This window comes from Myotis brandtii, unplaced genomic scaffold (genome assembly GCF_000412655.1).
Source record: "Myotis brandtii unplaced genomic scaffold, ASM41265v1 scaffold714, whole genome shotgun sequence".
NCBI lineage: Eukaryota > Metazoa > Chordata > Mammalia > Chiroptera > Vespertilionidae > Myotis > Myotis brandtii.
In genome coordinates, this window is record NW_005370809.1 from 1,253,794 (window position 1) to 1,265,832 (window position 12,039).

General features: G+C 52.5%; 1 protein-coding gene across 1 annotated transcript; it reads right to left on the reverse strand.

Moving 5' to 3' along the window:
- Positions 1-10: 10 nt before the first annotated feature.
- RETSAT (retinol saturase (all-trans-retinol 13,14-reductase)) lies at positions 11-12,031 on the reverse strand. Its single transcript, XM_005882410.2, has 11 exons — positions 11,707-12,031; positions 10,185-10,367; positions 9,623-9,864; positions 8,703-8,904; positions 8,063-8,260; positions 6,041-6,160; positions 1,805-1,943; positions 1,349-1,458; positions 1,099-1,265; positions 748-907; positions 11-511 (listed from the first exon to the last, which is right to left on the reverse strand). The coding sequence occupies exons 1-11, from the start codon at positions 11,867-11,869 to the stop codon at positions 372-374; spliced, it is 1,824 nt and encodes a 607-aa protein (XP_005882472.1). The 5' UTR covers positions 11,870-12,031; the 3' UTR covers positions 11-371.
- Between the last annotated feature and the right edge of the window lie 8 nt (positions 12,032-12,039).

Here is a 12,039-nt window from a genome sequence, read left to right on the forward strand (position 1 = left end):
AAAAAAATATCTTTGGGTGAGGATTAACAACAAAAATTAATATTTGGTTTGACTGTTAGGAGGTATGGGGGTGGGGTGCAGAGCACTGCTGGGGAGACATTAAGGCTATCCAAATCAGCACCCCCCACACTGGGCCTTTAGTACCTAGTGTGTTGTGAAAGGTGGAAGATCAGCCCCAGCCCCAGCTGGAAGAGCTTCAGTTAAGAACTGTGATCTGTGGGAGACCTGCGGGTCGGATCTCCATTCAGAAATCAAAAACGAATGAGAGTGCTTCCTGCGAGCAGAAACTAGCGCTGAAAGACATGGCTGAGTGGCTGAGTCAGGCTGTGCCACCGCACCGGCCAAATTCACCCAGCGCATCCCTGACCGAACTAATTCTTCTTTTTCTGTGCCTGGATCCTTGAACCAAGCTTCTTCAGGTCTAGGTACACGTTCCGCTTCAGGATGGCACTGCTGCACAGAAGGGCCCCGTGTATGGCCCCCATCAACCCGCAGACGAAGATGTCTTGGCCTAGGAGACAAGAGCAGAGACCCATGAGCAGCCACAAGCGGGAGAGAGGACGAGGGCTCTCGTGTTCATCCCTCTGTGCTGGGGTCACCCAGAGGCGGCTTCAAATCAGCCCAGGTCGACAGCCTGCAGGTGTGGGAGCTGCAGGGGCAGAAAGACCTGAGGACAGGAACAGAGGGCTGTGGGTGATACGGAGGCCTAGGGGCGCAGCTCCTGGCAAAATGGGGCAGTCAGTGTACCTGTCAGGTAGAGGTTGGGGATGGGGCTTTGGGCCCTGATGGAGGCTATCGCATGAGGATGCAAGCGGCCCAGGTCGTGGTCAGCCCCATAGCAGGCTCCCTGGTAAGCAGCCAGATAGAACTGATTGGTCAGCGGGGATCCTCCGGTCACACTGTCCACCTAAGAGGCAAAAAAGGCAGCCACAGGGTGGGAGTGAGACCTTGTGAGATGCTCATCTTTCCTCTTCTCTCCTTGAATGAGTTGACGGCCTGCATGGGTTCCCTGCCTTCCCCGGAGCTCAGGTATCTCGGGGTTTTATTTCCCTGGTCCAAAGGAAGTTGAGAAATGGTATAATCACGTGGTCTACCTACCTTTCCCTCGAGCTGTGGGAACAGCTTCAAGACAACCGACAGAGAGGCTTCAACAAAGGAGGACTTGAGGGTCTCGTAGTCGCTGCTCCGCTTTCCGTTGGGCTCGTCCCGCCACTCCTCAAACCACTCATAGCAGGTGGGCACCAGCACGACCACTGTGGACCGGTCTGGGGAGGCAGAGCTGGATTACTGCTGCCTGGCCCCTCCCGCCCTAACCCCCTCCCCGGGACCTCAGGACCTCAAGCCCCACCTGGGAATCGGTCCTCCCAAGTTGGGTCCTTAGCTGATGAGGGAGCAATTAAGAGAAAGGGCATGTGTGCGGCAGCCTTTTCCCTCGGCATAGACAGGTAGTGCTCCATCCTGAGGGTGAGAGGAGTGTGGCTGCCCGGCCCAAGACCTTGGTCCTCACAGCCACCAGCACGCCCCAAGGACAGTTCATCCCCACGGACACCCCCTCACCACCAGGGATGGAGCTGAGGGACAGCCCAGGTGCAAAAAGCCCTGCCTGGAGTCAGTGCTTGCCCACCCACTCCCATTCCATCTCCTGCACTGACTCCCTGGCATCCCGGGAAGAAGCAAGGGTCCTGTGGGCTGTGGGCCCATGCTGACACCCTCTCCCCTCCTGAGCGAGCCATTAGAACCAGCAAAAAATGGGATATGGAGGCCTCTGAACCTATAACCAAAACCATGCACACACACGCCTTACGCCTTGTCCATGTCTGTGTCAAAATAAACATAGTGGTTGGTGGCCGGCAGCCCCAGGTCCTTCTTGGTGCCTCGTAGGCAGATGAAGACAGAGAAGATGCCCAAGCCGGGCCGCACCATCTCTAGCTGCTGCTTCACACCTGCCAAAGAGAGCTGGTGAGCGCTGTGTGCACGGCGGCCAGCTGTGGTGCCCTGCCCCAGGGGAACCTGCTGAGCCTGCTCACTGTGTCTGCAGCCTCAGCTGCCAGCCTAGCGCCTGGGCCATTTTTAGTGTCATTTCAACTGCAACGGTTGAAATAACAATTAATTGGCAAGGGCCTGCTCTCCTGTCTCTGCCCGTGAAGGCCACAATGCCCGACTCCTACTCTTCTGCCTCCACCCACCTCTGTTCTAAGCACCTTTAGAAGCAGGTAGCGCCCAGCCTCCCCGAGCTGGCTCACAGCGCCTGCAGGACAGTCTCCGGCTAACTGCCTTCAATCTTCCCCTAATGCAGCGGTTCTCAACCTGTGGGTCGCGACACCTTTGGCGGTCGAACGACCCTTTCACAGGGGTCGCCTAAGACCATCCTGCATATCAGATATTTACATTACGATTCATAACAGTAGCAACATTACAGTTATGAAGTAGCAATGAAAATAATTTTATGGTTGGGTCACAACATGAGGAACTGTATTTAAAGGGCCAGAAGGTTGAGAACCACTGCCCTAATGTCTCAATTAGGAGTGGATGACTGGGCTCCATGCTACAAAGATCACAGATACGAACAGTACCTCCTTATAAGCCTTAATTTCAGTATGAACTTGAAAATAAGCCACCTAATAAATGAACATACACAGTTCACAATGTGCAGTACAGTCAGTACAAGGCCTCAAAACGATCAGCAATGCAGATGGACAAAAGCAAACAGCACTCCTGGCACCCAGCGTTTCAGGATTCAGCCGGGAGAGGGAAGAACAGAACAGGAGGGAGGCAACAGCCATCCGATGTCCCCTGGACTAAGCAGCTGGCCTTCCCCACCACTTTTCAAAGCACCCCAGACCAGTTACCCAGAAATTGCTCCTACAGATTCCTATCCTCTGTTCTCCTTCCCAGGACCATCCCAGCCCCTGCTTGAGGGTTAACACTGGCTGCTCTGACCGTTCATTTAACAACGACCTGTGGAGGACCCAAAATGTGCTGACTCCTCTGTAGGTGCTGGGATGCTTCAAGGAATCAGATACACTGTCTACTGGAAAAGAGACTCTCCTGAAATAAGCTGGATGCCCTCCTCTAGGCTGCAAAGAATGAGTGCTATGGGCAGCGTGACATAGAATCTATCGAAAACAGGCCACTTTGGAGAGCAAAAGGGAGTGTTAGAACAATTACAGCAGGATACTGGCCTCGGACAACCCAGCCATGAGGAGGGGAGTGTGGGCTCCCCCAATCCCAGTACGGAGCAGTGGACCGCCCTGGAGCCGCAGGAGCTCACCACCTGGGTCCCAGCCTCCAGGGTAACCTCACTGCTGGCACGCCCTGTCCAGGTTGGGTTGGGTGGGCACAGAGAGAACCAAGGGCCCAGAAGTGAAACCTCCAAGGTCTTAGGAAGCCCCTGAGAACAGCAACCACCTCCACCTAGACCGCTTTCTCTCTCCCCAGCTAGAAGGAAGAGGTCCAGGGACCATATACCTGGCAGAAAATATAACCTAGGGTCCCAAACAAGGCACAGTATACCAAGCCTTTTTTCTCCACGCCAGCCTTAGCTTCCCTTATTGACATTAATATGAGACCAGTCTTTCCCACTCAAAAAACTTCTGCTCCAAACTCTCTCAAGGCTCAGCATTGGGATTTAAGAAAGGCGCTCCCATCCACAAAGGTTCCCTCTGCCTGACCATCCCACCTCCACCCTGGACCCCTCCTGCTCTACCTGTCCCACAGGCCAGCAGGTGTCTGGTTCCCATCGCTGAGAGGCAGGTGGAACTATGAAAACTTCCACCCCAAACAGCTAGAAACAAAGGAGTCCCCGCACTGGGGCCTCTGAATTAAGCATCACCCTGCCACTGCCTGAAATGTTCTCAAATTGGAATTCACCTGTTTTCAGGGCTGAGCTACCTAAGAGCAGTGACAGCTATTCCCATACAGTGAGGGAAGGCAAGCTGGACAGGTAGCATGTGGCCTGGAGAGAAGGCAGGCCTGGGTGGGACCCAGGATCAAAGGTCCAGGGAGAGAGGGAGGCAGGAAGTACCAAAGGCAAAGTCTGTTGGTCAGTCCACCCAGCCCCGCCCCCTTGCCCTGCACCGGGCAGTCTCAGCCTCACCCCACTCAGCTTACCCAGTCTGAGGGAGGAGGCCTCCGCTGGCCGCAGATGCTGGCTGAGGCCCAGCTAAGTGAGGCAGAAGAACGAGAAAGCTGGTTTTCAGTCAAACACATACCACAGGGACAATGATGACCGCCACCCACCCACCCTCCCCCAGGAGGAAATCCAGGCCATCACTTTTCTACTGAACCCACTCTGCTGCCCACCTTCCCCAGCTCCTCAAAGAGCAGCCACAAACCCCACAGTGAGGTGGAGCGCTCCTTCCACTGCTCCCTGGGCTCCTCCACGCCTCTCTATTGCGACGGCATCTGAGCTGCTCCTTTCTCTCCACCCCCAGCCCCAGCCAGAGGCCTTCAGCTATACCCCTCCCTACCCCCTGGGTCACTGGTCCCCTCCAGGCCAGTGGCCTCCTCTCCTCAGATCACACCAGTAGCTTCTAGTTACACAACATCCTAAAGTCCATTCAAAACAGTTACCTCTCACCTTATTTGGCTGAGCCCGTGTTCCTCATGGACTGACCTGCTCTCCACCCCTTAGTGAGGCCTTTTCTCTGGAAGCCCCATGCCTCTCAGCTCAGAGCCAGGCACGCGAGCTTCTCGTCCCAGCTTGCCACCTCCCGACAGGTGGCCTGAAGAAGTTACTTCACGTGCATGGCCTCAGTTTCCCTAGCCATCAACATCAGGACGATGATGGCTCTCTCCCAGGTGGCGAGGAGGATCAAATACAACAAAGCCCCTCGCACAGACCTACCCAGGGCCAACCACAAACAGGTCTACCTCCTGTCCTGGTTGGGTAGCTCAGTTGGTTAGAGCGTTGTCCTGGCAATACACCAAGGTTGTGGGTTCGATCCCCAGTCAGGGCACATACAAGAATCAACCAATGAATGCATAAATAAGTGTAACAACAAATCGATGTTATTCTGTCCATCTTTCTCTTTCTCCCTTCCTCTTTCTCTCTAAAATTGATTGCAAAACAAAACACAACACAAACAGACAAATATGTCTACCTCCTCCTCCTCAAAACCAAGCTTTTCTTTTTCTTTTTTCTTTTTTAAAATATATCTTTGTTGATTTCAGAGAGGAAAAGAGAGGTAGAGATAGAAACATCAATGATGAGAGAGAAAAATCGATCAGCCATCTCCTGCACGCCCCCTACTGGGGATGAGCCCACAACCTAGGCATGTGCCCTGACTAGGAATCAACCGTGACCTCCTGATTCATGGTGATGCTCAACCACTGAGCCACACCAGCTGGGCCAGGCTTTTGTTTTTAGACGCGGTCTATCAGAAAAGATGGCTGCATTGAGGCTTATTTCTACCTGGTGCCCAGATTTGGGGCACAGGGTTCAAGGAACAGAAGAAAGGCTCAGCCCCAATATGACTCCTGAGACAGGAAAATATAACCTTGATCCCAATACGGCATACAACAATTTTGAGGCCTTTCTTCTCCATGCCAGCCTGAGCTTCCCTTACTAATAATTCCAGACCAGTCTTCCCCACTCACAATAAGTGAGAAATTAAGGAAGTAAGCAGGATTCATATCACAAACTTAATGAAAACCCAAGAAATGTTCCTTTTGGACTCTACCCACCATCATTCACCATTAGAGAGATTACTTAAGATGTAAGAAAACCGGAAATTGGTAACTTGGAACGGAATCTTAAAAGAGGAGAGGGGAAAGTGGCTGAGGTTATGAAGGGGAGGGAGTGACTATGCCAAGCATGAAGAGATAAATAAGGATCAAAGGGTCTTTGGGGTGATGTGATACAAAGTTGTTTCCCCAACTCCTACACAGAGGAGCAAGTTAGAGACCACTGTGTCCACCTTTTCTGCTTAAGCACAGAGGGCAGCCATCACCCTGGGGAAAGCATCAGCCCAGCTGAGTGAGCTGCTCTAGAGCAGCGATGCCGGGGACCTCAGGAGAGAGCCACACAGCCCCGTCTTACCTGGCAGACAGCAGGCGGTCTCTGGCAGTAAGAACTTGTAGGTATTGAACAGTCCTGCGTCAGAGATCACGATGGGGCAGTGGATATTCACCAGCTCTTGACCCTTCTTCACACTGACACCTGCAGGCACAAGAGCATGACTGAAGTTCTGTGCGCCCAGGAGGGAAAGAAAGGCTCACATCCCGCACAGGTCTCTCCCAGCCTCCACTTCATTTTCTCAGACCTGGGCGTCTGGGCCACCTACCCAGACGGGCACACTCCAGGCAAAACTGCAAAGTCCTCAAGCACTCTAAGCGTGTCCCACAACTGCTCTGCGCTCGCCCTCCCCAGCTGCCTCCCCATCTGGGTGGTCTCCCTTTTCTTGAGCTACACCCAACAATCTTCACACTGACTCCTCCTATCAGCCTTCCACGACCTGGTTCCTACTGTGTGTCCACCTCATTTCTGACCACTCACCAAACCATAGGTACATCCATAAAAAAAAGCTGATGGTCAACCATTTCGGACCTACGAAAATGGCAGTATCTAATGCCTTATAATACTCAGCTCTTTCATGCCTTTGCACCTTCTGTTCCCCTTGCCTGGAATAACCTCCCCCAACCTCTGACTAGCTTCTTCTGACCCTTTATGGTTTACATATATTTTTATTGTTGACACGTGTACAGATGTACCCCACTCCCCCCCCCCATCTTCTGACCCTTTATGACCTGGCTCGACCTGGAATAACCTCCCCCAACCTCTGACTAGCTTCTTCTGACCCTTTATGGTTTACATATATTTTTATTGTTGACACGTGTACAGATGTACCCCACTCCCCCCCCCATCTTCTGACCCTTTATGACCTGGCTCGAGCACCCCTGCCTTCCTCTGAGGCCTTCCTTGTTCCACCATCCTTTACTTCACCTCCAGCTTTAGCATGTGCCTCTGTATGGCACTTACATTAAATCAGCGATCTTCCTTATGAGACCTGAAGCTTCCTGAGGTAAGAGATTAGGTCTTGTCTTTTTATTTTCATCTTTTATCGCCTAGCTCCCTGGTTGGCAAACTTTGTTGATTTCAGAGAGGAAATCAACTGGCCTAGCTCATGAAAAACACAAGTAAATATATTCTAAACTGAGTTTAATTGAACTGATAAATCCACCTTGCTTCATGGACCCCTTGAGGCTGGAAGAACTTGCTTGTGCAGATGAGAGAAAATCTCACAGCTACTGACAGCCACCTCTTCCTTACCACCAGCCACGTCCTACTCTCTTCTCTTCTACGAGTGTGTTCTCAGAGACTGCTGGTGGCCTCTTCTTCTGGATTTTTGTGGGGCACTGGGCCACCCACTCGCCACCTCCTCGACAGGTTCCTCTGCTGACTTCACCGTCACACCAGCCCTGTTTTCTCAGGCCTCTCTGGCGCCTTCCCTGATGCTTCTTAAGGACCCACACATCGTGGATGGCCTGCTGTTTCCCAGAGTCCTTCCTTGCATTGGCCCTCTCCTCATGAAGTCCTTCTATAGTGGGATTTTGACTTTCCGTGCAGATTACAGCAAAGACCTGAGCCAGGATAACAGGGTTCTAGGCCCCACTCTGCCATTAACAGGTTGAGGGCCCCCACACTGCCCTAGAGAGTGCCCAGATCACGTATTCATTCCATCAATCGCCAACACACATTTATTGAACCTCTATTATGTGCTAAAATCTATAGACAAGTATTAAAGAGACAGCCCCTACACTCAAGGAGGTTATGCATTACCAGGTAACTATTCTTATCTATTGAATAAATGATTAAATGCTGTTCTTTGCAAACCACGCAATGTTTCCTATGTCCTCTTTATCTCCAGTTTAATAACTCCCCGAGCCCTACTCGGGGGCAGGTTCCAGCCTGTAAACCCTGCTCAGGGGCAGATTCCAGCCTTTAACCCCATTTGGAAGTCGGTCCTGCTACACTTTCCGCCCTCAGTGCTTTCTTTTCCCTGCAGCCCAGGTCTCTCCCACCCCAGCCCAGGGCCCATGAAGCGTGAGGCAGGGCTCTCACCACAGGCTTTCCCAGCTGAGTCCAGCAACACACTCTGCACAGAAGCCTTCGTCAGGACAGCGCCCCCGGCCCGCTGAATCACAGGGATGATGTGAAAGGCGATTTCACTAGAACCCCCTCGCGGATAAAAGGCCCCTTTTATGTAGTGGTCAACCAGCAGCGCATGCATGGAAAAGGAGGTGCGGCTCGGGGTCACGCCTACAGAAGGAAGGAGGGGCCATGAGGCAAATGCGGCAGCAGCAACAGTCAGAAGGGAACACCAACTCCTGGCAGAGAACATGAAGTCTGAGTCTCTCCTTCCCAGGGTTCAAATGATGCCCGGGGGAGCCAGAGGGCCGGTCTCCATGAAAATATGGGGTACCTTACGGATCTTGGGGCCACTGGGAATGTCCTCCCTGCAAACTGCCATGCAGCCAAGACTGGGGAGGACAGTGCTGGTAGAAAAGGACAATCGTCCAGGGTGTGGATGAAGGAATTTTACCAGGGAGTCCTGCAAGTAGGTAGGCAGACTTCCCATCCATAAGCTCCAGAGGGCCTGGGGTTTATGCTGCATTTCAGCCCGCCAAGTACATTCAGGAAGAAACACTGAGAGCCAGGGGGGTGCCGCCTCCTCCAGGAGCTGCCCAAGGCCAGTACCCACCATACGTGGGGAAGATGTAGCTGAGCACCGCCTGGAGCTCCCGGGAGGCCGGCAGCTGCTGTAGGGTCTCGGCCAGGCTCTGCATGGACCCGCGAAGGAATGGAGAGAACCAGGTGAGCAGCCCACACCTGCCGAGGAACTGAGCCACAGGCAGCGGGAGGGTCTTCAACAAGATGGCATGAAAGGCTCCCCTGGATGCCAGCTGGAAAGAAAACGAACAGATCTCATTTCTAGAACTGCTGTGACAGAATCACCATTCCATTAGCTTGCAGGCCCAGCAACACTTACCATAGCAGAACTTGGGCTGAAGTTGGATTTTTAAAAACCTCTTCTCTGTGAATTCTTCCCATTCTACACTCAAATGAGTCATTTTGTTTTTTCACTTACTGCCTAAATTCCTTTCGAAAAATCCCAATCTTGCCCAGCCGGTGTGGCTCAGTGGTTGAGCATCGACCTTTGGACCAGGAGGTCACAGTTCAATTCCCCGTCAGGGAGCATGCCTGGGTTATGGGCTAGATCCCCAGAGTGGGGGCAAAGGCAGCTGATCAGTGATTCTCTCTCATCATTGATGTTTCTATCTCTCTCCCTTCCTCTCTGAAATCAATAAAAATATATATATTTAAAAAAAAAAACACACACAAAAATCCCAATCTGATCTTAGATGAAGTAAAAAAGGGTAGCAATCTGAAGACACAGAAGCCAGCCTGGTCAGGAAGGAGAGCATGGCGCCCCCCAGAGGCCAGAGTGAGAGTGGCAACTGCCAAGCCCCTGCTCCAGAGGCACAGAGGCCAGCTCTGGAGGGGACTGAGTTCAGGACAGACATGACTGTTCCTCCCATCCTGCCTCCCCACAGTGACTCCACACATGGAGGTCAGCCTTGTCAGGAATAAACACGGGGATCCTTAGCATGTCCATGTTACCTTAACCAGCTTTATATACTTGTCAATGGCAGCTTCTTCCTGGGGAAACTTCTCCTTAAGACCCTGAATGTAGGCTTTCTCCCCGCTGTACATGGGGAACTCCTTTCGACCACTGGGCCCTTCGAGTACCATGATGTCAAAGGGAGAGGACAAGGCAGCCCAGTCCAGCTGCCCCTCAGTGATCTGGTCCAAGATAAAACGGTTCAAGCTGCCTTCCTGCATCCTCCCAATATAATGGATTCCTGTGGGGAGACAGACAAACAAGGTGTCTTAGGGATAAGGGGACTGAGCCCCGGACCAGGACGCAAGGTGAGAGAGGTTGTCCTGTTTGGCTGAATCCACACCAGAGGAGTCTACCCACCCTTGCTGAAGGGAGGAGTTAGAGCAGAAACCACCAGATCCCTGCCATTTCAGCTCCCAATGGGTGCAGCTGTCAGACAAGGAAAGAGGCGCCCAGAGAGAAAACAGAGCCTCCAAAACAACAGAAAAGCTATCATCCCACGATGCTCCAAGCCTCCTGAAGATAAAGCATGCGCCCAACCCTTTTCCACATAAACCTTACCTGTGTCAAATTCGAGGCCATTCTTTCCAAAGGTGTGACAACAGCCTCCCGCCTTGGTATGCTGTTCCAGCACCAGAACTCGCTTGCCAGCTTTGGCTAGAATCGCGGCTGCAGCCAGGCCCCCAATGCCACTGCCAATCACCACCACATCCAGCTTCTCGGGCACCCGGCTGGCTGAGAAAGCTGCAGCAGAGGGAGGAGATGGAGGGTGGGCTTCTCAGGAAAGGGTAGCAAAGACATGGAAACCAAGGCAGACCTCTCTAGCTTGCCCAGTGCTAGAAGTCTAGAGCAGTTTGGCAGAGAATCCTTAGTAGAATATCACAAACATTTTACCTGGGAACTGCTCAGGACCAGCAAAGTGATTTGGCTTGATCTGAACAGATTTAACCAAAGTTGCTATGTACATGGGGATTTTCCCTACTTTCAAAGACAGTAGGAATCAGTAAATTTTTAAAAATTTATTTGAAAGGGGGGAAGGATGTGAGAGAGATCAATTTGTTGTTCTACTTATTTATGCACTAGAGGCCTGATGCACAAAATTCGTGCAAGAGTAGGCCTTTGCGGCTGAGGGCAGCTGCCTGGATCTGTCCCTCGCAGCCGTGGGCCAGCTTGGTTCATGGGCCGGCTTGGTCCGGAAGGACGTCTAGAAGGACATCTGGTCTAATTAGCATATTAACCTTTTATTATATATGATTCTTGTATGTGTCCTGACCGGGGATCAAACCTGCAACCCTGGCTCAGTTACTGATTCCTGTCCTGGCTGGGTAGCTCAGTTGGTGAGAGGAGGGATCACTTGATGTTGACACACATTAGCCACCTTGGCACAAACACATTGTGGTGTGGCAAAACTAAAAATCATTTTAATTCCTTTCCTCCCTCTCCATTTTAAGCATAGACCTGACTCCCTTAAGCCCAGAGACCTCTTGGGACATGACCTCAAAAAGCATGTTCGACTGTGGATCTACAAATCTGCCATTTTCCTTTCATTGCCTGAAAGTGAGGATGGGTTTGTGAAAAGTTGCTAAACAACATGCTTAATGTGAAATGTCAACCTTCACTCTAAACTCTCCTTGTTCTGAGCATCAGATGAAAACTTCATTGGGTCTTATAGCGGCTTTCTGATTTTCCTAGTCCATTGAGGAGGGGAGTTTGAAAGTTGTTGTACACTGTGAAGGATTGTCTACCCATGTCCTGCCTTGAAATACCATGATTATTTATGAAAAGCATCTTTAATAAAGCTGGATACAGGTTGGCTTGGGGGGAGACAGAGTCTGGACTTGACATTGCCAAGACCTTGGCACACAGAGGACAGTGTGCGCGTCCATGCGTCCACTGTTGCCCAGCCTGCCCAGCAAAGGCGCCAGATGGTGGCGGACACTACAGCGGGCGCCTCCACGTGCCTCCAGCCTCCCCAGCACTTTGCAGAGGGAGAAACTGAGGCCCAGGTCTGGCAGCAGCTCGCCCTGCCGGAAAGAAGCCGCAAATCGGTGCAGCCTCCGACCGCAAGGTCCCTTCCACTGACCTTGTTTCAGAACCTTCTTCCGGGCCTCCTTGTCGGTCACCAGGGGCGCGGGGGGCCGTTTGACGTCCTCGGAGAAAGGGTTCGGGGAGCTGCCTGAGTAAACTTGGCGGAGGACGGCCAGCAGCAGCAGCAGCGCGGCCAGCAGCACCAGGGTGAGCCACATGGCGCCTGTCCGAGGGCTGTTCGCGCCGCCGGCGCCCAGATTTGTGGCGGAGATGCCACCCTGCAAGGTGTCCCGCCCAGCGGGAGGCGGAGGCAGCTCTGCCCCTTGGCCCGTGGAGCAGCCTGGTCTTTTTGGCTTTGGCCAGAAGCCCAGACTCCCGCGCAGGTTGG